This window comes from Cottoperca gobio, chromosome 8, assembly GCF_900634415.1.
Source record: "Cottoperca gobio chromosome 8, fCotGob3.1, whole genome shotgun sequence".
Classification (NCBI taxonomy): domain Eukaryota; kingdom Metazoa; phylum Chordata; class Actinopteri; order Perciformes; family Bovichtidae; genus Cottoperca; species Cottoperca gobio.
Window position 1 is genome coordinate 10,278,966 of NC_041362.1, and position 21,543 is coordinate 10,300,508.

The 21,543-nt window shown below is 41.2% G+C and overlaps 1 protein-coding gene across 1 annotated transcript; it reads right to left on the reverse strand.

The window, feature by feature from the left end:
• Positions 1-1,544: 1,544 nt before the first annotated feature.
• Positions 1,545-21,464, reverse strand: mosmoa (modulator of smoothened a). Its single transcript, XM_029437241.1, has 3 exons — positions 20,484-21,464; positions 11,413-11,625; positions 1,545-4,544 (listed from the first exon to the last, which is right to left on the reverse strand). The coding sequence occupies exons 1-3, from the start codon at positions 20,587-20,589 to the stop codon at positions 4,360-4,362; spliced, it is 504 nt and encodes a 167-aa protein (XP_029293101.1). The 5' UTR covers positions 20,590-21,464; the 3' UTR covers positions 1,545-4,359.
• Positions 21,465-21,543: the final 79 nt, after the last annotated feature.

Sequence of the window (21,543 nt, forward strand, 5' to 3'; positions counted from 1 at the left end):
ACGGTGACTCGTCCCCTCAGTACATAATGCAGGGTGATACCGTATTATGCACACACTGTGAGGGAGGACAACATATACAATTGAGTAAGTGTGGGTGAAAGCAAACAAAGAAAACATTGCAGAAGCATCCAGCAGAACTTATACAACATGAAATGTATTTATTCTGCTTATTCTTCTAGGTAGAGATAAGAAGTGTTTTGTCATTACTGCTTGTAACCTCTTAATACATAAAGACCTTAATGCCTCATTAAAATGCTGAATTTGAGTTTGTCAGATTATTTCATTAAACACTGTAAAGCTCTTCATTTTTAAACACATATTTATGTAAATTTCTATTTTATATTCAGATTCTTAACTTGCACTTCTTTTTTATTTGTATTTTCTTTTACTATGTTTATCGTGAACAAAATACCAAGGCAAGGCTCTAATGCCTGAACAGGTCAAACTTCACAAGGTAAGATTAAAGAGTCACTTGAAAGGAGCCTTTGCATGAGTCGAGATCAAATATTCGTAAGTGCTTTTTCCTGTAGTTCGGCTAAAGTCTCGCAGCTGTCGTCAGAGAGCAGAGTTCTGTTTGGACTGATGTGATCCGCTGAGCCGAAATACTGTGACCTTCTGAAATCCTAAATGGAAACACTACTCATATGGCAGGTCACGGAGAGGCTAATGGAGGTGCAGTCCTGAGAGGAGTCGAGCCGCACACCCCCAGTGAGAAGATGACAAGCAAATGAAACTGACTCATGCAGCTGAATGTGAGACAAACATGAATATAAAGACTCGTTCATGGTAGACTGAGAATTGAACACTTGCTTTGAGATCTCTGTGCTTATTTGTGTGATAAGAAATCTTGAGAAATCCTGAGTTTGAACTGTTGTAGTGCATTGTTAGTGAAGGATTGAAGGGTGTTAAATAAGAGAACCAATAAACTGTAGTGTTAATGCTGCAGAATACACGAAGATCGACACTGTAGGCTAAACAGCCAGAAGTCACTTTATTTCACTAAGGAATTAAATCATTTTAGCATCCGTCAAGGTCAACATAAAGGGTGCACGTGCACGTCCTCTGGAAACATTTTCACAAACTCTTTTAAGCAGAATGTAAAAACATCCGATTTGCATATTATCAGTTGTCTTAAATACTAAAGTTGTTATTCTGAAGGAGAAGGTTAACTGCGGAAATTAAAAGCATTAAAATGACTGACTGCATCAGACTACACTATTCTAAAAATAGATTTCAAGGCCATTTAACTGCATTTAACAGATGCACTCTGGGAACAGAGTCCTTCAACTGATGCATCCTGGGTGGCTGCCCTTGAAGTAGATTCGTGTCTGTTTTTTCAGATTCAATGAAGTAGCAGTAGAAGGACATTTGAGTCACATGCTGCAGAAGAAGCATTTTGGTTATAAGATTAATAGTTTACGGAGAATCTCTGAGTAAATGATAAGCTGTGTTTCGTCCATCACTCTCAGCTCCCAATTAGATTCACACTTCACATCCTCTTAAATAAGCACAATAAATCATAAAGACTGTGAGAGTCACAAACACCCATTTTTCCTCTTTTTATTCAGTGATAAATAATTTCCTATGATCATAGGCTTTATGTGAAGACATCCGATCAAGGCAAAGAGACAAATTAGAGGGCACACATTGCCGCCATGAGAAAATAATAGCAGAAACAAAATCAATGAGGTAAGAAGTTCTCTTTTTTTATACATTTGTGGTGCTTCTATTTCTGTTACCTATACTGTTGAATGCACAGTGCTTCCTAATACAGAAATCCTGCCTTTTGTGTGTGTCTGTACATTATTAAACAAAAACAGGTCATGGCACAATACTGAACCAACCGAGACAGGAAGGGCACTGCAGAGTGAAGAGTTAACAGTATACATCAGACCGAGAGGAAGAAAAGCTGAGCAGGAAACTAAAATACAAAACAAAACTTTGAAGACTTTGCAACAGAGCTCCATGATTGATTCCCCACACACACACACACGCACACACACACACACACACACACACACACACACACGATGAGTGTAAATATGTAAAGTACAAGCTGATCAAAACTAATTCATCTGCTACTATTTTAAAACTAAATTGTAAGTGTGAGTTGTATTTGAGGGATGTCTGTGTTAAGGTCAACAGTAAATGGACTTTAAATATGTATATGTATGTATATGTAGTTTCAGAAATGGAAGAGATTTGAGTTTACAGGATCTTTAGTCATGAGTTGAACAAATACAGAATTTGGTGCTTAGTAAAGATCAGAAGTGTTTTATTAATTAACTAATTAACTAATGTGAATAAACGTCCATATATCTGCTTAGAAACCAGAGGGGAGGGGGGGGGGGGGGGGGGATACACTTTTTTTCTTGAATCTCCAGAACTTGGTTGAGAATCAAATTTCAGTTTTCTTTTCAAAGTAATCCAGAGATAGTAGTCTGTATAGCCATAGGTTTATAAAAAACCTAGTAATAGACTACTTCATCTGGCATACTTTTGATGTCGCTAATTTGACACAATGTGAACGAATACAGGCAAAAGGAGAAAACAGGGGTCAGGTTGTATTCCATAGCATAACTCAATGCATCCATGGCAACACCATACTTCCTGTTTACATCCCCTAAAGCCTTCAAATTATGGGATTTGTAGTTTCAAGTTTAAGAGCATGATTATGCCCTAAACCAGAAACAACCTTAGAAACCACCTGGACGGGGCACGCTGGAAACTTTTGGTGCACCGACTAAGCATGCTGTACAAGGGAAGAGTTGTGTGACGACATGTTTTAATATTTACTTTCACAGTGATCTGTACCTTGCTGTGTGTGTGTGTGTGTGTGTGTGTGTGTGTGTGTGTGTGTGTGTGTGTGTGTGTGTGTGTGTGTGTGTGTGTGTTCTAAGTTAAAAGCTGTTGAGAAAATAAGCACTTTTAAATGAAAAATAATTGTTAGTTGCAGCCTGTATATGTGGATTTACAGCATACAGACAGTGTGGTGGCTTAATGTGTGTGTGCGTGTGTGTGTTTTACATTCACGTTCAAGAGCAGCACACTGAGGCACAGCCCCATGGATGGACCTGACCTGCAGTCCCTGTGCCTCCACAAGACAAAAAGAAAAGCTTCTGCTTGCTTCTTTCCTGTCCAACATTAAAAGGAGAATACCACCAATTGTCGTCATTCACATATATATTTTTTTCACACCTTAATATAACTTCAGCTTTGTTCATAAAAAGTTAATAGGGTCTGCTATAATTAGTGACATTAAGTCATCTCAACCCCTCTAAAATGTAACACCACAGTGTTTGAAAAGGCCACTGTGCTTGTGGCTGTACTTAACAGAATTATTACAACAAATACAAGAGGTGTGTTTATGTTTAGATGATTATCTTTCTAAATTCACAGTTATCTAGTTATTGGGAAAAGATGTGTATTAGTGTCATGGGTTAAGCTTAGCAAAATAGCTCACTAATACTCTGCATATAGATAACTTAATGCAAGGTCTTACATTGTGTGGCATTCTCCTTTATATATTACTTGACCTCCTGTTCTTCTGCCCAGGGAGGTCACTCCACGATGCTACCTGCTCCTGAGCTGCAGCTGGTTGGAGACTAAGAGGCGGCAGACCTGCACCTTCCTCTCGTTCACAGCAGCCCGTGAGCTGGCCGAGACAGCTGTGCTCACAGCTGCTCTCCCCAGCCACACACCTGGGGCCTTGTGAAGTGACAGGAGAGAATAAACCCTGCACTAAAGCCAAGCTGGCAAAAAAACCTTCAAAGATTCAGTTCAGTGAACCTCAATAACACTCAAGCTACTTCAGTGAAAAGGCGGCGGGGGCCAGAAGAAAACAAAACAAAACAAAATGTACAACAAAAAAAACAAAACACACACACACAACAGAAAATAGCTAAGAGAAGCCAAAAATAGCAACAGGAGCAGTCGTGACGGCGCAGATGTGTGCTGAGGACGGTGCAGCGGGCGGCCAGGGGTCAAGTCGAGGAGTGACGACTGCAGTGGTCCTCAAGAAATGAGCGCCAGCATTGTGGCCGCAGTTGCCATGACAGCAGCAGATTAAGCACCCTTTTCCAACAGAACAACAACGGAGATGGCCATTTTTTAAATCAACAGTGGCAGGGTGCTGCGACAGCCTCGGCTGTCTCCTCTCTCACTCCTCCACCCCATTGTGCCCACGTCCCCCCCCCTTTTAGTCTTTTTGTTCGTTAGGTACTCCGTGGTGGACTTCCCCGTTTCACGCTTCTGGCCAGAGTTTGTTGTTTTTGATTTTCAGTCATTGTGTGTTTTTGTAAATCCCATAACATTTTCAGAGCCTCTTGTGTCAGTCCAGAGGCGGGCATGGTCGAGTCCTCAGCCTGGGAGGCAAACTTTGCCTGCAAACAGAAGTCCCACTATGGTGAAGAAGATGGAGAGTACAAACAGCACGTACGAGGAGCCGACCACTGTGTTGTTGGGCAGCTTGTACGGCTGGCCTCCCACCTCGTTGATATAGAAGCCTATGGGGAAGATGAGCGCCGCCATGCAGAATAGGATCACTGGAAAAAAGGAGCGAGAGAGAGAACATGTTAGTTAACAGTACTATTTAAATAAATAAGAGACACAGAAACACAGAGCTCAGTCATTGTTTTAGCCTTTGTTCTCCACACAATATGCAGAACATTAAGCATGAACTTCAGGAGGCATAAGCTGCTCAAATTGAATTCAATTTTAGAAAGTTCATTGGCAATGTACAATAGAGCCCTTTAAATGGCTTAGGAGCAATTAAACAAAGCAGACTCATAGTATGCACCATGATCAGCGTGACACTGCCTCATGTGTTCTAGGGAGATGAGAGAATCTGTCGAACGCAATGTGACACAAACTGTTTCTGTTCAATGACATTTATGTAACTTTTATGTCCCAACATTTTATTTAAAGATAGGAATATATTTATTATACATTAGTCTGGCAATTAATTATACAGAAACAGAACAACCAGCAACTAATCTCAGAGTGGCTCAGCCAAACCAAAATCTGGCAGTACATCAGTTTTCTTCACCTCCCAGACTGCAGCAATGACAAGACTCATTGCTCATTTCACAACGATGTCTTCATTAGAAGAGGTGAGAAGAAAAGAAAGCAGTTAAACAAATCATTGTGGATAACATTCAGTTTATAGTCCCCACTACAGCAATTGGGGAAACGCAACATTTATACCAAGATTATCTGCACTTTAGCTGGAAAAGCACCGGCAGATGTAATTGTCTCGTATCGAGAGTTCTGCTCCGGAAATAAGAAAACCCCATTCAAAATCCCATTGACATTTGTAACTACTTTAAAAACTAAAAATACAATCTTGGAAAAGAAGGTTTCACTCAACAGTATGTCGTGTGGCTCGCTTCATACGTCTAGATGGGGAGGGTAGTTTTAAAAACGAAACAATTAGGGATGGATTATGATTTTGTTTGTAAATTTGTATGGTAGTATTAAAGTCGACCCCTTTTTCAGAAAGCTCGATGACAGAAAGGCTGAAGGAGGGACTGCACTGAGTTCCAGGAGCTAGTTAAACAGAGGCGAGACAGGTCAACAAATGATGTCCAAAAATAATCTTTAAAAAAAACAACAAAAAAAAAGTTTCAGGAACAACAAATTGCAAGGTATTAAATCCACCATCTACTGTGTACACAACCATACATATACAAAAATACCCACAATTCAAAAACAGGGCTAGACATGCAGATGGCAAATCTCTAAACCCCCCCTCCCACCCCACAAGTACATACATTTACTTCAGCTTTGAGTAAAGCTTTTGTGTGGCTTTCGGCAATTATTTGTGGGTAAAACCGTATCATTATCAAGTACTATCCTTGAGCTCACCACACTCGAATGCACCATTAGTTTCAGTAAATCTTTCACCTCAAACCAAAAATAAGCTCTTTAAAACAACCTCAGGCTGGTTAATACCGCTTCAAAACTCTCTACAAGCTTAAAAGGTGGAAATGAGTTATCAGATTTCTTTCTACAACAGCCACATACAGCTCTGTTTATTCACTACAGTTAAGTAAAATCCTAAAATAAAATTGCCTACTTTAAAAGAAAAGACCAACATTAGAGGCTGTGATGTTGTTGTGGTTTTCTACGGCTGCCACTAGGTGTTACATAAAGTAAGATTTTTAATTTACGGATAGAAATTTGCGTCATGAGAGACTCACATTATACAACAAACCTATTGTGTGTATATATAGGGGGCGTTAGTCTGAATTGAACAGATTTAGTTCAGTGATTCCAGAGAGAACGACATCAGTAGAGCTGAAGGAAGCGCCGCCAGCAACAACAATCAACCAGCTTTCATCAAAATCCACCCGTTTTGTATTTTCCCCTTAGAGATATTTATAAAACAAATTTCAGAGACTATTGTCGACACTGGTGTGATCAAACACTGGCACTACTGGAATCCGTTCACAAGTTGCAGCTAAACTGTCTCACTCAACACTTTGGCTTTCTGGCAAAAGTATTACATAACATGTCATTTAGCAGACACTCGTATCCAGAGCGACTTACAGTGAACTAACTTCAAGGACACAGAGTGCCTTCAGTGTTTCCCCTAGGTTTACTGCTTTGAAGGGGCGTTCAACGTGCGTGCGTGCGTGGGCGTGGGAAGATTGCGCGGTTTCTATAGACGGAATCGGAGTTTAGGGCTTCCGGTGGAATCGCAATGCATGCTGGTGTGGCAAGCCTAGAAAAGTGAGCACCAACTCTACAAGGGCCGCCATATTGGATTTCTTTACGTATTTACATTGTATTTGGCTCTTCTAGTTATGGGATTTGGACACCGACATTGAGTGGTGAAAGGATGTTCGAGCAGTGGGAGAAAGATAAATAAATGGGCAGAATCTCATTGTGAGCTTCACGATTGCAAAATTTGCGACTGCAAGCCCCCGTTCAAACTATTTCCATTTCCAACAGCACTAAAGAACAAAGACAGAAGGCTAGCATGGACCAAAGCTGTAAAGAGACAGGATTACAATGGGAAGTCTTGGGAGCCCAAGAAATCTTTGCGGATTTGCAGTGAGCACTTCATGCAAGGAAAACCAACAAATGAATTCCCTGGTCCTGAACTCGACCTGGAGTATGCAGTCTATCTACTTGATTTATATATAGACAAATGTACTTTCTATATATTGAGTTTTATAATAATTAACAAAACACAAGTTAGGTATATATTTATAATAGCTTACCCTGCAACACAACTGCAATAAGCACTTATGATATCGCCAATTTTCTTGACTGCGCAGATCCATGCTGAATGTGGCGTTTGGGAAGTTTTCATTGAATGAGTACATTTTGCTTTCAAAAAGCAATACTCAGAATCTGCGAGAGGATTGAAAGATATGTTTCAACCAGCCAGAGTCAAACAGTCTAAATGCTTTGCCTTCTTTGTATTCGTTCAAAGTTCGTTTATGAAACTCGACATGGTTCCCTGGGTGGTCAGACATTAAAAATAATGTTATATCGCCGAGGTATATCGGCGGCCAAGAAGTCATGCTGTTGTTTTCATTGACACTGAAACGCCACTCGGCATAACCAAAAGCTTAGTCTTTTCTTTTTCTGTGATTGAAAGTCTTTCGTTAGCTGTTGGTTGCTCCTCAATGCCCATCTCTGATGCAGCAAACACCCTGGCAATAAGCTCCAGTTTTGTTCCTGAAACCTTTAAATTCCGCTTGCGACAAAATACTTTCAAAGCTTCAACTTTCCACATCCGAACCTCATCATAAGAAAGGAGTTCAGAACTCATTGTAGAGTAGTAGGTTTGTTTACAACACGCTTGAAGAATAAGCTAAATACAATGTAAACACGCAGAGAAGAAATCCAATATGGCGGCCCTTGTAGAGTTGGTGCTCACTTTTCTAGGCCCGCCACCCCAGCATGCATTGTGATTCCACCGGAAGCCCGAAACTCCGATTCCGTCTATTTAGTTCTCCCCTTTCCTTTCTTCCGCTCTGTAGGTGTGTGCACACGTGTAGGTGTGTGCGCACGTGTGTGTGTGTGTGTGTCAGCTGCGAAGCCCCGCCCTTCGTACTGTCAGGAAGTTGGCGTCTGTGATTGGATAACAAAGTTGTCACTAATTAGTGTCCCACTTCCATTTCCGTTGAAGAGGTTATTACTAAAGCTTTGGGTCCAGCTCCAAGTCCACTTATATAACACACAGTGACGTTAAACAGCAAAGCAAACTGTAACTTATGTAAATCACAGATCAATGGTTGTGTAGAATTTGTGGAATAGCTTCATGTACTTAAAGATAACTCTTTATTGATGTATCCAAATAGCACAATCGGATATTTTTGACCAGCATTTTATCCAGGAATGATCGTCTGTAGTAGCATTGTGGTGCGTGTGGCTGACCCGTTATACGTTAGTGTGTGTGATACATAAACACTATAAACTATCTTAGTTTTAAGCACAAGTTCTCCAACACACACGCTAGGAAAGCTTTTAAGTTAACTGAGGCTGAATTATTTTGGTGACCTCAACAGTGTGTACTACATTTAGTGACAACTCATGAAGCCGTTTTTACCTTTCACTCTCTTTCCAATTAGCGGAGCTGTTCAGGTCCTGAGGGATGACTTTTCCCGACCTCAAAAATATCACTGAAAAACAGTTTTGTGGCGTTATGCAGCTAAAATAATTGTGTAGTAGCATCAGGATTACTAAAATACATTTTGTGGCTTTCAATCCTGCAATCAATATCTACAATTCCCCCCAGAAATTAAATATCTAATTCGGAGTGGGCGATATGGATAAAATAAACTGACAATATTTGTTTTTGGCTAATCCAGCAATTTAAATACCTGACAAATCCAAGAGTTTAATACAAGCTTTACATTTACTGATGCAAATATAAGAATCCAATACGGCCATCAATCAGTCCTGCTCATTTATTTGCAACTTTACCCACAATATCCTTATAAAACCAGAGATATCTGTGGGATGGCAACCATGGTATAAACAGGATATCTCACAATATATATCATAAAATCAGCCACTCCTATCTTTAATTTGAATAAGATTTTGACATTCATGCAGCTACTTAAACTGGTAGTGTCATGGTCATTTTAAGTGTTTTTGTCACCGTACTTTCTGAAAAACAAAATCCATGACATGTAAAACATTACATTCTCTATAAAATATGTTACCGTCCCTTTAGAGCCAATCAGATGCATGTTGTGACTAACAGGTCAAACGTCTCATGTCTGCCGGTGAGCATAAATGAACAATGTCTGGTAAAGCAGCATCACAAAGCGCACACACACACACACACACACACACGCTAATATTTACATCCGTCATTTTGCCTGCTCATTGTTCTGGCCATGTGTTTATCTATGAGGGGGGCATGATTGCAAATGGATGCGGTGAAAGGTAAGCAAAAGTGGAGACAGAGATACGTGACTCAGCATTATTCCTGCAAGCTTCACCAGTGTGTTAATTAAAGTGCAGCCTCACAGCCCACTGCTTCTCTTAAGTGACTGAACTGATGACACACGGTGCCTTGCTCACCTTCTGCTGGTGAAACGACATCAATGGAGCTGATAAACTAATGACTTGCACTTACTAATGTATAGTGCAAAACAGTTCTGCTCACTTAAAAATAGAGCTGCAACAATGAGTTCATTGATCAATCAGTTAATAGACAGAAAATTAACCTGATTTTATAATCGTTTGTCTTTTTTTCATTACAAAAACATTCCAGTTTCTCAAACATGAGGATTTGTGTTACATGATAGTAAACTGCATATTCTTGCATGTTTACGTTTATGGAAGACATTTCAACCAGTAACTATTACAAGTGTAGACACAAGGGATCCAGAGTGTAATACAGTGACTGTACTTGTCATTTACAAACTCAAAAAAGTGGATTTAGTGTCAAGTTACTCTTTAAAATAAGGTCTCTGTTGTTGGTGGATCGAACATACAGGTATTTGGGGATGTATTGTGAGAAATATATTTGTCAATACCCAACTCCAACTCCCCCCCCCCACAGATGACCCTCACACCTTGGGGAAACACTGCCTGTGTGTGTGTGAGAGTGTGTGGCGACACAGAGGCGGGTCTGTGCTCGTTATACAAAGCTGTCCATTCAGGTGCCGGAGGCCTGGAGCCAGTGCCACGACAGACTGCCCACCTTCTCTCAACCTTCATCACCTGGTTGCCCCGAATGCACCACCCCCATCTCCCTACAACCAACTTCACTTTATTCTTCGTCCTTCAACGTCCATTTATGTCTTTACATTGGCTCCTGACCCTGTAGAAACATGAGGATTCACTCAACTCGCCTTCTTGACTCAACTTTTTCTAAGCCCCCACACCCATTTCCTCACTTAACCTCTCACCCTCTCCTCATGCACAGCAGCGAGGTGTTCGCCATCACAGCTACAAATTCCTCAACATAAGAGAAAAAACAAAAACAAACAAAACTTTTCTTCCCTCTCCTAACCTTCAAGCGTCGTAAGATACAAGAAGATCTCAGGAAGACCATCAGTTGCTAAAGTGTCAGCTAATGGGGGGGGGGGGGGGGTCAGTCCAAAAATCCTTTCTAACAACAAACCAAGCTTCTCCCCCCCCAGCCTTATTACCTGATTTGAAGTGACACTTTTCATCATGCTTTAACCCCGTTAAAAACAACAACAATAAACCTCTTAATAAAATATGGCCATGCTTAACAAGGGTGACAATTGCTCGCCGTTTCCATGGCAACCTCCTTACGCACAGGGTGTTTGTACAAATGTGCAGAACAAAAAGGCCAGTGTCCTGAAAAATGCACCCAGCTTTCAAACAATAATACAGAGCATTGTGGCGTCATCGGCTATCGCTCCATCTGCACAAATGTGTTTGACGCCATCGACTTTCTTAACTAACCGGCCAATCACAGTCCGCCGTCTCACACAGCCTTACGAAACCAGTCCAGCCACTGTGCACGAGATGGATGCTGGGTGATTATAGAGTGCTGGAAGCGCAGCTATCTGCAAAAATTATCTTTAAAAAGGAAAAAAAGAGAAAGCACTAGAGAAACGCTGTGGCACATAAGCCACCCACTCGGGTGTCAGAGGAGCTGCACATTACTCAATAAATCAGCTTCAGGGAGCAAGAGGAGTCGTGCGTGCGTGCGTATGCAGATACTTTTGACGTCTCACTGACCTACACATCTAAATTAGCAGTGCATTACTGGGCCAACCTTGCCACTTCTCCTTTTATTATTTCCTGCCCTAAAGAGACATGTTCATGAAAATATTAATGTCGCAAAGGTGACTTTCAAAATGTTACGCCATAAAAGATGCAGTGAGACATAAGGTGAGAACGCTCCAGGGGGAAATGTGTCTGGTAAAGCAAAAATTCAGCGTGAATGTCATTGTCCGGTTCACTTACTGCCAGTGAAGGCGATCCAGCGGGCGTATTTGGTGGCTTCTCGACGCCAGTGCGATGCCACAAGCAGTCCACAGGTGACTGTGAGGGAGATGATGCCCATGATGATGAAGAAAAGTGTGGTGACCCACTCTGGGGGCAGCCGAGGTGGAATACAGGTCCGGTCTCGTCCGTGGATGGTCTGACACTGCCGGACTAGGCCGACTGTAAGTGCACCTGCAGAGAGAGAGAGAGAGAGACATAGTATTGATGAGGTGTCCATTATTTATTCATCATTTACCAGCAAACACAAAACCACAGAATATTTGGGTTAATAAAAACTACAGGAGCAAAAAAAGATGGAAGGTCTCATATTAAAACTGTAAAGGGGTGAGTAAAGGGTAGCAGCTCTGTTGATGTCAAAGTGAAAGAGGAAAATGTGAAGGGTGAAAGCCGAGAGAGAAGCTCTTTTAATCTGTCACCATTTCAGTGCTGGCGAGGATCGGGGAACTGCTCTCTCCACACTGGTGGGCTCAATTATGCCGGTGAGTGGCCAATATTTCTTTTCTTAAGAGAAAGTGAGGACTAAATCAACCCTGCCAATTACTGAATTTATCCCACGCAGCTATGGCAGTCTTAAGGACACTTAACACAGACAGTCTGTAAGAAGTTGCACTGATATCAGGCAAATTTGCAGCAGCTTTAGAGGCTCAGTCTCTATATTCTATAGTCCAATACAACCATCTTTGAATGTCTAAGTATGCACATCGACTGTGTGCATCCATCATTGATCAGACAGGGAGTCAAATGGACTCGTGCCACTCTCTGAGTCATGAGCAGAGCGCTGCTAAAGCTCAAGTGAGGAGGCCAGTACTCAGAGCAGAAACATGCTCCGGTGGTGCAGCCTCTCTAGAGGGACGGCATTCAATTAGAGCATGTCCATAAGGGGTATTTCTACATTAGTAAGCAGAACAGCGTCGCATCACTCAGGCTTCTGCTGATCACCGGTCTCGGGAAAATAAATGCGGACTATAAGCGATGGGCTGTGGAGGATGTGAAGTGTTCATTTGAAAAATTAAAGGGGTTTTAGTACACTTGGATGATGTATAGTTGTCCTTTTGGATGACAGATGAGCGGTGCTTTGGAACTTTGCATGTGTAGGCAAAATAACAAGACGCTATTGGACTGCGTTCAGAGAGACAACAGCACTGCATGAAAAATGCAGCACCCTCCTTCATTTCAATGAAGCCACTAGGTGCCGACACACGGGTACCTGAAGCAACACTCTCACGTTAACACAATGCTTTTCAGTCTGAAAGCTCCAACTTGAAATGGCACTAGCTATAAAACGTTATACAGTGATAATTAATAACACTTACAAAACAGACACTAAACAAACAAAATAACACTTTACTTAATAATGATGTGTACATTCAGTGTTACTCAAGCAAACTCATTGTGTATCCTTGAGCTCTAACAAATGTGCCGAGTGCATTTCCTTCCTCATAGAACATTTGTGTTAACATCCACCTTTACTCGCCATCAGGCTTCTTCTCTGCTTTTGCTGCATATTGTAGATCACTACATCCACCGGTTCATCGGGGCATTGGCGTGTGCACGTGCATCCTCATGTGCGTGCACAAGATGAACAAAACAGCGACCGATACATTCTACTGACCACAGAATAACCCATTCACTGAAAAGGCAAGTCTGTGTGGGCGACATCATAAAAGTTCAACAGTGGCTCAGCAGGTGGGCGGGCGCGTACCCGAGACGAGTAAGCAAGCTGGAATTTCAGAAGGTCAAGCGCTTTACTTGCTCTGTCTGGCATCCGAATCCAGACATTTTATGACCCGTCTGCAATAACTCTTTCTATATTTCTATATACAGTTTGATGCCGATAATAACCCCATTGAGTCCAAAGCACTTTAATACAAACAGAATAGCAAAGCCTGTGGAAGAAATGTTCTTGTTGCTCCGGGGTGTGGTGGGTTGTGCAGGCAGTCCAGAGGAAATCCTGTCTCCTTTATAACACCCAGCGAAAGCACCGATTTTACAATGCAACAATGCAAATGGTTCAAAATAAACGCCTTGGGAGTTTGTAGATGCTAAAATAAGTTATATAAGGAGCTGCAGAAGAGAGGGCTTAACATTTACTGTTACAGGCAGAAACACAAATCTTTAAGACCACGCACACTGATGGGGGGGGCCATTGTTAGTTTGGAGAGGAGGGACATATAGGCCTACAAATGTGCAGCAATATTAATGAATTAGTTTAAATCAATTTGATCACATTATCACAGTTCGATCAATTAAAACTATAGTTCCTGATGTTTCACTGTGGACATAGTCATGTCAATGTGTGAAACATCACCCAACCCGACAGTAATGCTGTCATCAGAGCACACGCTTTGTTACAGAAAAGGAAAAAAGAAACCCTGATGTTTTTCGTCTACACTTTTACCTTATCGTTTGCCAACTCGATTCTGGCTGCGCAGAACACTTATGCAATAACAGTAATAACAAAAAAAAAGAAAGATGGAGGTCATGGCTCATGAGAAAAGTGGCACCTGAATAGCTCACAGGCTTACTCAACAGCCTATTCCTGAAGTCGGTTACAGAGTAACCTTGAGCAACTGAGAGTACGGGAGGTGAGCGAGGTAAAGAAAGCAGGGGCTGGTGCTGGGAACAGGAGAACATTAAGCAAAACTTTGTACGTTGCAGTTAATGGCACCGGTTTATGACCATTTCCCCTGGATCCTCTGCCCTCCTGCTGTTTCACTAGCTCTCTGTAGCATTCCTGCCCAACAACAGGCAGGCACGCTATGGAACACGGATACAGGTAAACAACTCAACAAGCAGGCGCACACACACAAACAAGTGTTGTTAAAGTCTGCCTGTGAGCAGCAATGGTGTGTTCGTTATACATATTCTTCATTCTAACATTGGAGAATGCACTTCACCTGACACACACACACACACACACACACACACACACAACCCCCAAACTTGTGCGGTGAAAGAATACGCATTAGGATAAATTAAAGGAATGGGAAACACGTTTATTTGCTTTCTGACACAGAGTTCGATGAAAAGAGCAAAACCACTTTCATACCTGTCCAGTAAATATGATGCTACAGAACAAAGACTGGAAACGGCTCTTTCGAAGGTCAACAAATCCATTTACCAGCCATCTCTAAAAGCTCACCAATTACCACGTTATATTTGGTTTGTCTAATCTGTATAAACAAAGTATAAAAATGACTAGTCACTTTAATGGGGAATTAGTGACTTCCTAGATAGTCAGCCAGACAAGAAATAGTGCTACAAAGTTTTTCCTTATTACTCTTAGTTTTTTGTATGGATTAAACAAAGCGTGTTAATGAGCTTTAATGCTGGAAGATAGGCCAGGCTAGCTGTTGCCAGTATTTGTGCTAAGCTAAGCCAACCAGCTGTGACTGGCTTTGTATTCAGAGGACGAGAGTGGTATTAATCTTCTAATGCAACAGAAAGCAAATAAGTCTATTTCCCAAAACAACCATTTCTTTAATTGAAGACATTGGAAATTACAACCAAGCAAGCGATGCCTCATTTTCACCCTCTGGCAGGGATGATGGCCAAAGGTCAGAGTGGGGCGTGAGGGGAGCATCTTGTTATTTCTGTTTACAGTTAAGGTGAGGTCACTGTTCAGTTGCGGGTAATAAATACATACTAATTAGGGAGATCAGAAACATCCTGTAAGAGAGACTCTGTAGTTTGGTAGAGTGATATTGTTGTTAACAAGGTGATGGCACATCTCTAGAATAATGACCACTTCCAGACACCGTGCATTAGTGTCTCTATTGGCCGACCGTGCACATCCGCAGGTTCAACCTTAAACAAAATTGACTGACGGACGAGTTCACCAAGTAAATGGGAGACAGAGCAAGTGCGACCATACCTTGAGCCTGCTAAAAACAGCCAAAATGGATTGTCTTTAGTTTACAAACAAATCTCTTATGGTTCCTCCATCTCTCACAATCAGAAAATAATGGGCAGAGTCTGTATTTTGGGGAGAGTCTCATTTATTCGCCTCCATTGTGCCCCGTTACCCTGCAGTCAGCTCAGCTATGATCAAAACACTCCTCTCACCATGTCTTGGTCCAAATGAGAGGAAATGAGGTCTGTGCCTGCTCATCTCCAGCGGGATGATGCTGTCATTAGTGGAGTATGGGGGGGGGGGGGAGCAGTTTAAAAGCTCTGGAGGTCTGAGTCAAACAGGCCTCTGAACTGTGGTGGGCGGAAAGTAGGCAAGCTAAAGCAGCCAACAGCTGCGTCTTCTGCCGATGCTGCTGGAGGCTTTTAAAGCGCCCACTTGCATTGTTGGGGCACTGGAGCACAGATGCTGTGTACTGCCAAATCATCCATACAAAACATGGTAGACAAACTCACAAGAGTATATTGCATTCTCTCAGCCTAAGTGCTAAATGCCTACAGGCAATGAAAGTAATAGCCTCGGTGTTGTATTTATCACCAGGGCCAGCTGCAGGCATTGAACTGCTGTTTTCTTTGTGCGAGTTTTAGGATTTCAATTCAACACTCAGGTGGACATGTTAAAAATGACAATTTTACATCTGCAGTTTTGAACTAGTGCTGCTGTTTGCGTCCTTCCCTGTTGGTGGCACAGGTTGGACTCAACTGTTGGTGTAAACTGCTGACGCTGGATGATATTGGCTGGGTTTCAGTTACTTTGCATCAATGCCACTGTGTGTCCTTGTGCTTTCTAAAGGAATACCTAAAATAACACAATTTAATATCATCTTATTTCATCTATTTTAGATGTCAGACTATAACTACAGCAGCAGTTCCTGAGAACCAGTGATATATTTACTGCAATTCTGATAAATGTTACGTTAGTTGTTTTCATGCATTTAGTAAATATTTATTGTTTCCTATAACATGTTCTAGTTTCAATAAACCACGTTTTTGCTCAACCTAGACTAATAATCAAGCAACTAGCTTAAAGAGTGTCTTTGACTACAATGTCTGAGTTTTTTTGGGCTAAATCACAACTTTGGCACCAAACACAACCTGTAGCAGCATATTGGAGCCAATGCAGATCATTAGTACTCAGTGGAAAATAAAGGTGTCAGTTTATTATTACACAAGTGATACTGAACAGCATGCACTTTCGGGACCTTCTGCCGTTAGGGAAAAATTCTGTGGTGTGGAGATTATTTATAAATCAATGATATCAAAGATGATAAAACACTTTGCAAAGTTGAAGAAACATTTTGTTTTGAGGGTGACGACTAATGATGTCAAGAGAACCGATACGGTACAGCAGGTACAGTCAGGGCTCTAGAACAATGGTGTCGCATCATCGATAAAAAAAATATGTTTGGGACACATTAAACTCACTATCTACGCGTTCACGGGATGCACCCTAATTTTTGTCCCTGATAATGCTACATTCTGAACAACAAATCTGAGAGCTATTTAATGTCAGCCGGTGAATGGAGGTTTAATAGAGTAGCATTATGGTGAATTCAAGCTTTGGGCCAAATGTAAACATTATCATGATGTGTTCAAATGTAATCTTGTACAATTTTAGTTTTGGAGAGAAACTTGAATAAATACAGTTGTTTGAAGATCTTAGCGATACAAATGAGACATTAGAGAGGGAATTATGACCCGTTTAACTTCCTAACAAAAACCAGTATGCAAACGGTAATAAAGGAGTGTATTTCGGTAAAGGAGGTTGCGCTTCAACAATGGGATTCACGGTGAAAGTGAATGAATGAATGAATGATATATATATATATATATATATATATATATATATATATATATATATATATATATATATATATATATATATATATATATATATATATATATATATATATATATATATATATATATATATATACACACATTTGTTTTATATGTGAAAGGGTAGCACATCCCAGTTTTCAAAGTCAAAATGTTATAATTTTGCTGGTTTATTGGCTCACATCACAATGAACAGGAGTAATAAAAAAGGTGTGCATGTTGAAGTAAGGGATTAGTTGCTTTGTTTTTTACTGTGGTATTGAATTGGAATTTCACTGATATTGGTATTCATTACAAAATCTTTGGTATTGTGACATCCCTAGCGATGACGTCTTAAAATAAGACAAAATGTATGTATGTATGTATGTATGTATGTATGTATGTATGTATGTATGTATGTATATATATATATATATATATATATATATATATATATTTAGCCCTAATCAGAAGTTATACAGGCTCGAGAGAAAGAGAATAATGACGAGAATCACAGTTTGTGACTGACACTAGAGCAACAATGGCTTTGTCTTGAAGCGTGGCACAGGAAATAAACTTCAGCTGTTATAGCCTGAGGATATCACACTGAAGTGAGGACAGTGTGATGGATACACATTCTGTCTTTTGTGTTAACTTACAGTAGTGCTGTGCTACTACACCTTCCTGTGCAATATATTACTGGAGTCTGAGCTGGAGTCTCTCTGTGTGTCAATCTAGACCTAGAGGTTTATTTCCATGCACAAGTCTCATCGTTTGTGTACTTATTCCCGACTCGTTCTCAACGCTTTGATCAAATCACTTGACCAAAACAGGAGGCGAAAGCCACACACAATAAGCAAAGACAGCTTTTATTGATGCTAACCGCACAGGAGAACATGTCTGTTTCTCCACGCTTTGAGAACAAAGACGAGACACTGAGGTCCAACAATGGCAGGTTGTCAAGCGCTGAGCCCCTCTGACAAGAGAACAACAGAGCTGATAGGAGATAAGACAATGTGGGGAGTCACCAGGGGCTCTTACTTCTTAATAACTCCAAACAATACACTAGTCTGTGGAATGGGGTAGACAAAACCAAGCTAACAGCTCATGATAAATAGTTTAGGCTAACTCTGAAATAACTTCACAATAACAAACACTGCAAGAAATGTGGCTCTCATTAGGTTGAATCCCATTTAGCAGCACGTCAGCTCTAATAGAGGCATGAGGCCTAATTACAACTTCTCCTTTAAAAACATATTTTATATTATTACAGCTGTGTTTTACTATATTGTCATTTATTATCTATCCGTTTATACACCAACCTCTACTTATGGGTGCCCACATAAATAGTTAGTTGACAAATACATTAATAAACACTTATATCGGCTTAAAACTACGTTATAAATAATTGATTTATAATTGATTTGATATTTAGCTTAAAGAAAAGAGGTACCACAAATATTAACTACAATTGTGTGTGGCTGAGACCGAACACTCAACCCATAAATATTGAATCATGGAGATTTTACTAACAATCAAAGCTCTGTCAAAAAGAAAAAACTTATTTCATATTTGGCCTTTAAGGTGCGCATTAGGCTGGATTTGTAGTTTATGTGCAGCTGTACAATTACAATCTCTGCATGCATTTTCACATCGACTAAAAGATCTTAACACGCTGTTATAGACTACATTGCTTCTCATGGTATACCAAGATGGAGACAAACTGTAACCTCTTGTCTAAGGGGAAAATGTACTAAATGCAAGCAGACTCACTGTCTTTCTAGCCCAATAAACACTACAGAATAATGACTAGATTTAAAACCTAAATTAGTATACCCATATATATTCCAAAACAGCAACTGGTACATTCTCAAATGAGGGCAGAAGGGTGTGAGAGAGATGTTTGTCCGTGCTCTATCACCTACAAGTCTCATAAAACCAGCCAAGAAAAGTCACTTTACAATCATCAAAGAGTGCAGTGAAAGCTGTGAGGGGAAGTGGGAACAGTGACAGCGAAGTGGAAGTCTGTCACTGTACTAAACCTGCTATATAACAACACCCACACTCACCAACACTGCAGTGTAGCTGTAGCAAAGGATCAACCTTCTGTACATGCAAGTAGTGGGAAGTCCCCGTCCACTTTTTGGCTGCAGTACACCAACTTCAGATGCAATACAATACAAGTGCATGCATTTTAGATGAAGCCCTCGTTTCATTTGCAGCCTATTATTACTTTTGTACAGTTTGCTTATTTGCTGGAGCCATTACAGCCTGGATGTGTGTGTGTGTTGGTGGATGATGGACCCTCCCTGACCCAGTTACTAAGCTGTCATCCTGCGGAGGGAACAAAGAGGAGCAGCTGTCTATCAATAGACTGAATGTGTTTTCAGGACTGACACAAATAAAGCAGAGGAAAACAGCACGTGCTTCTGTCCAAAATCAGCAGGGACGCCACAAATGAGCACCTGCTTTGGTTCCTCAAGGGATCGCTGATAAGATTGATCACATGCAGGAAACCTTAAAATGTCAAGTCACCAAAGAAATACAGCACAGCAATTACGTTTAGTGTTCAAATGATAGGCCGCTTAATCAATTAGTTGGTCGACAGAAAAAGGCTGCAACTAATGATTATTTCATGATTGATTAATCTGATGATTTTCTTTCCAATGAATCGACTATGTAGTCCACCAAATGCTGCTGAAGCACATTGTCAAATCCTCAAACTGCTAGTTCTGTTGCAGCAAATCCTTATAATATTTGGCATTTTAAGCTTGATAAATTAATTAAAATCGGTAAATCACTTATCAATTAATTTCCTGACAATTGATTAATCAAATAAACATTTTAGCAATATTTTCTCACAATGCACTGCTTTTCTTTTTTAAACATCACTGCAAATTGAATATCATTAGTTTTAAATTATGATGGCCATTTGTCACCATTTCCTGACATTTATATACAGCAATTCATCCATTTATCAAAATTGATGAAAATAATCATGTTGCAGCCCTGGAAGCAGAAGAGGTTCATGGTGCTGATCAATCAGGTATGAAATTGTAAGTATTGGTCTAGACATTTTAGTCAATAAGAAGCAACATACATATGCAGAGAACACACTGCTGTGCAGGACAAAATATGTTGATGCAGATGAAACCCTTCACACATTGTAGCAGAGCTTTGTTGTGGAGATTATCTGATGCCAAATGCTCCTGCAGCAGTGGCAGCAGTGGTAGGAAATCCTGCTAAAATCACACAACACATAATAGTGGTTCTGAATGGCAGTTGTGGCCTGCTTCATTTACCTGCTGATTCACCAGTGTTGATCCAGTCTGGGTTTGCAATGCTGGCTATTGCAAATATATCAGCTGCCAGAAACAGGCACCCTGAAATGATCGTGAGTTTATCCATATCGCCAGCTGATGAAGCGGTGAATGACGTGGGGGAAATGTGACGGTCGTAGTCCAAATGTGACCGAGTGTTGAGAGACACAGGGTGGGCTGTTATCAGTCTAACCTCGCCCCCTTCAACAGGAGCCTGCTGTTGTGGTTCTGCTCTGCATTTTGCAGCAACGTTAGCTCCTTCGCGTCAAGCAAGCGAGAGCCTCCAGCTACAAAAGGCTCAAAAACGACGCACAAAAGCATCACATCTCAAATGCCCGCTGTAGTCCAGTAAGGTAAAACAATAGCTCACTCAGCGCCGGGGCCCTGAACCGCTTGTGTCGTCTTTCGGATCCGTTTAGCAGCAGCAGCAGCCGCAACAGCAGCATCGGGTACAGCTGCGGCTAGCAGATAGCTAGCTATTTCCCAGATTCGGGCTCGGTGTGCCGAGCTGCGGCCCAGAGGCTGCTCGACGGCCGAGACCGCGACTGCGCTAGCATTTCAGACACAATGTCACACACATACGGAGCTGCAGAAGAAGCAAAGCAAGTCCCCCTCACTTCGCAGTATCCGTGTTTCGGTTAGCAGTCAGGAAAACCACAACCCATCACCGTTTCTTGCTTATTCGAGCCCGTCCTCCTTCTCTGCTGGAATAGCATCTGGTCCTTTCAGCCCGTTAGCTTCACCTCCTCTTCCTCTTCCTCCTCGTCTTCCTTCAGACCACTGTGAGGAGACGGTATTTAACGCTGCGTATTTAAATCCCAAAGAGACGCTATTAGTCCTGATGTGGACGGTAAAGCGGTAACCTTATTGTTATGCTTTCCACCCGTGTGCCCAGCGTTAGCTCAGCCTCCCTTTCTGCCTAATGACATCAGGCGAACACCCCCACGCAGCGACACACACACATACACACACAACTCAGTGTCTTCTCGCGATACTATGCAAAAACGGGGTTCGTCTTGTCCTGAGTCGCCCTGTATGTGCA

Excerpts from the sequence above, each read along its gene's own strand:
- mosmoa (XM_029437241.1), bottom strand. The coding sequence starts at position 20,589 with ATGGATAAACTCACGATCATTTCAGGGTGCCTGTTTCTGGCAGCTGAT. Across the intron at positions 11,626-20,483 it reads CAACACTGGTGAATCAGCAG|GTGCACTTACAGTCGGCCTA; the intron begins GTAAATGAAGCA and ends CTCTCTCTGCAG. Across the intron at positions 4,545-11,412 it reads CTGGATCGCCTTCACTGGCA|TGATCCTATTCTGCATGGCG; the intron begins GTAAGTGAACCG and ends CCTTTTTTCCAG.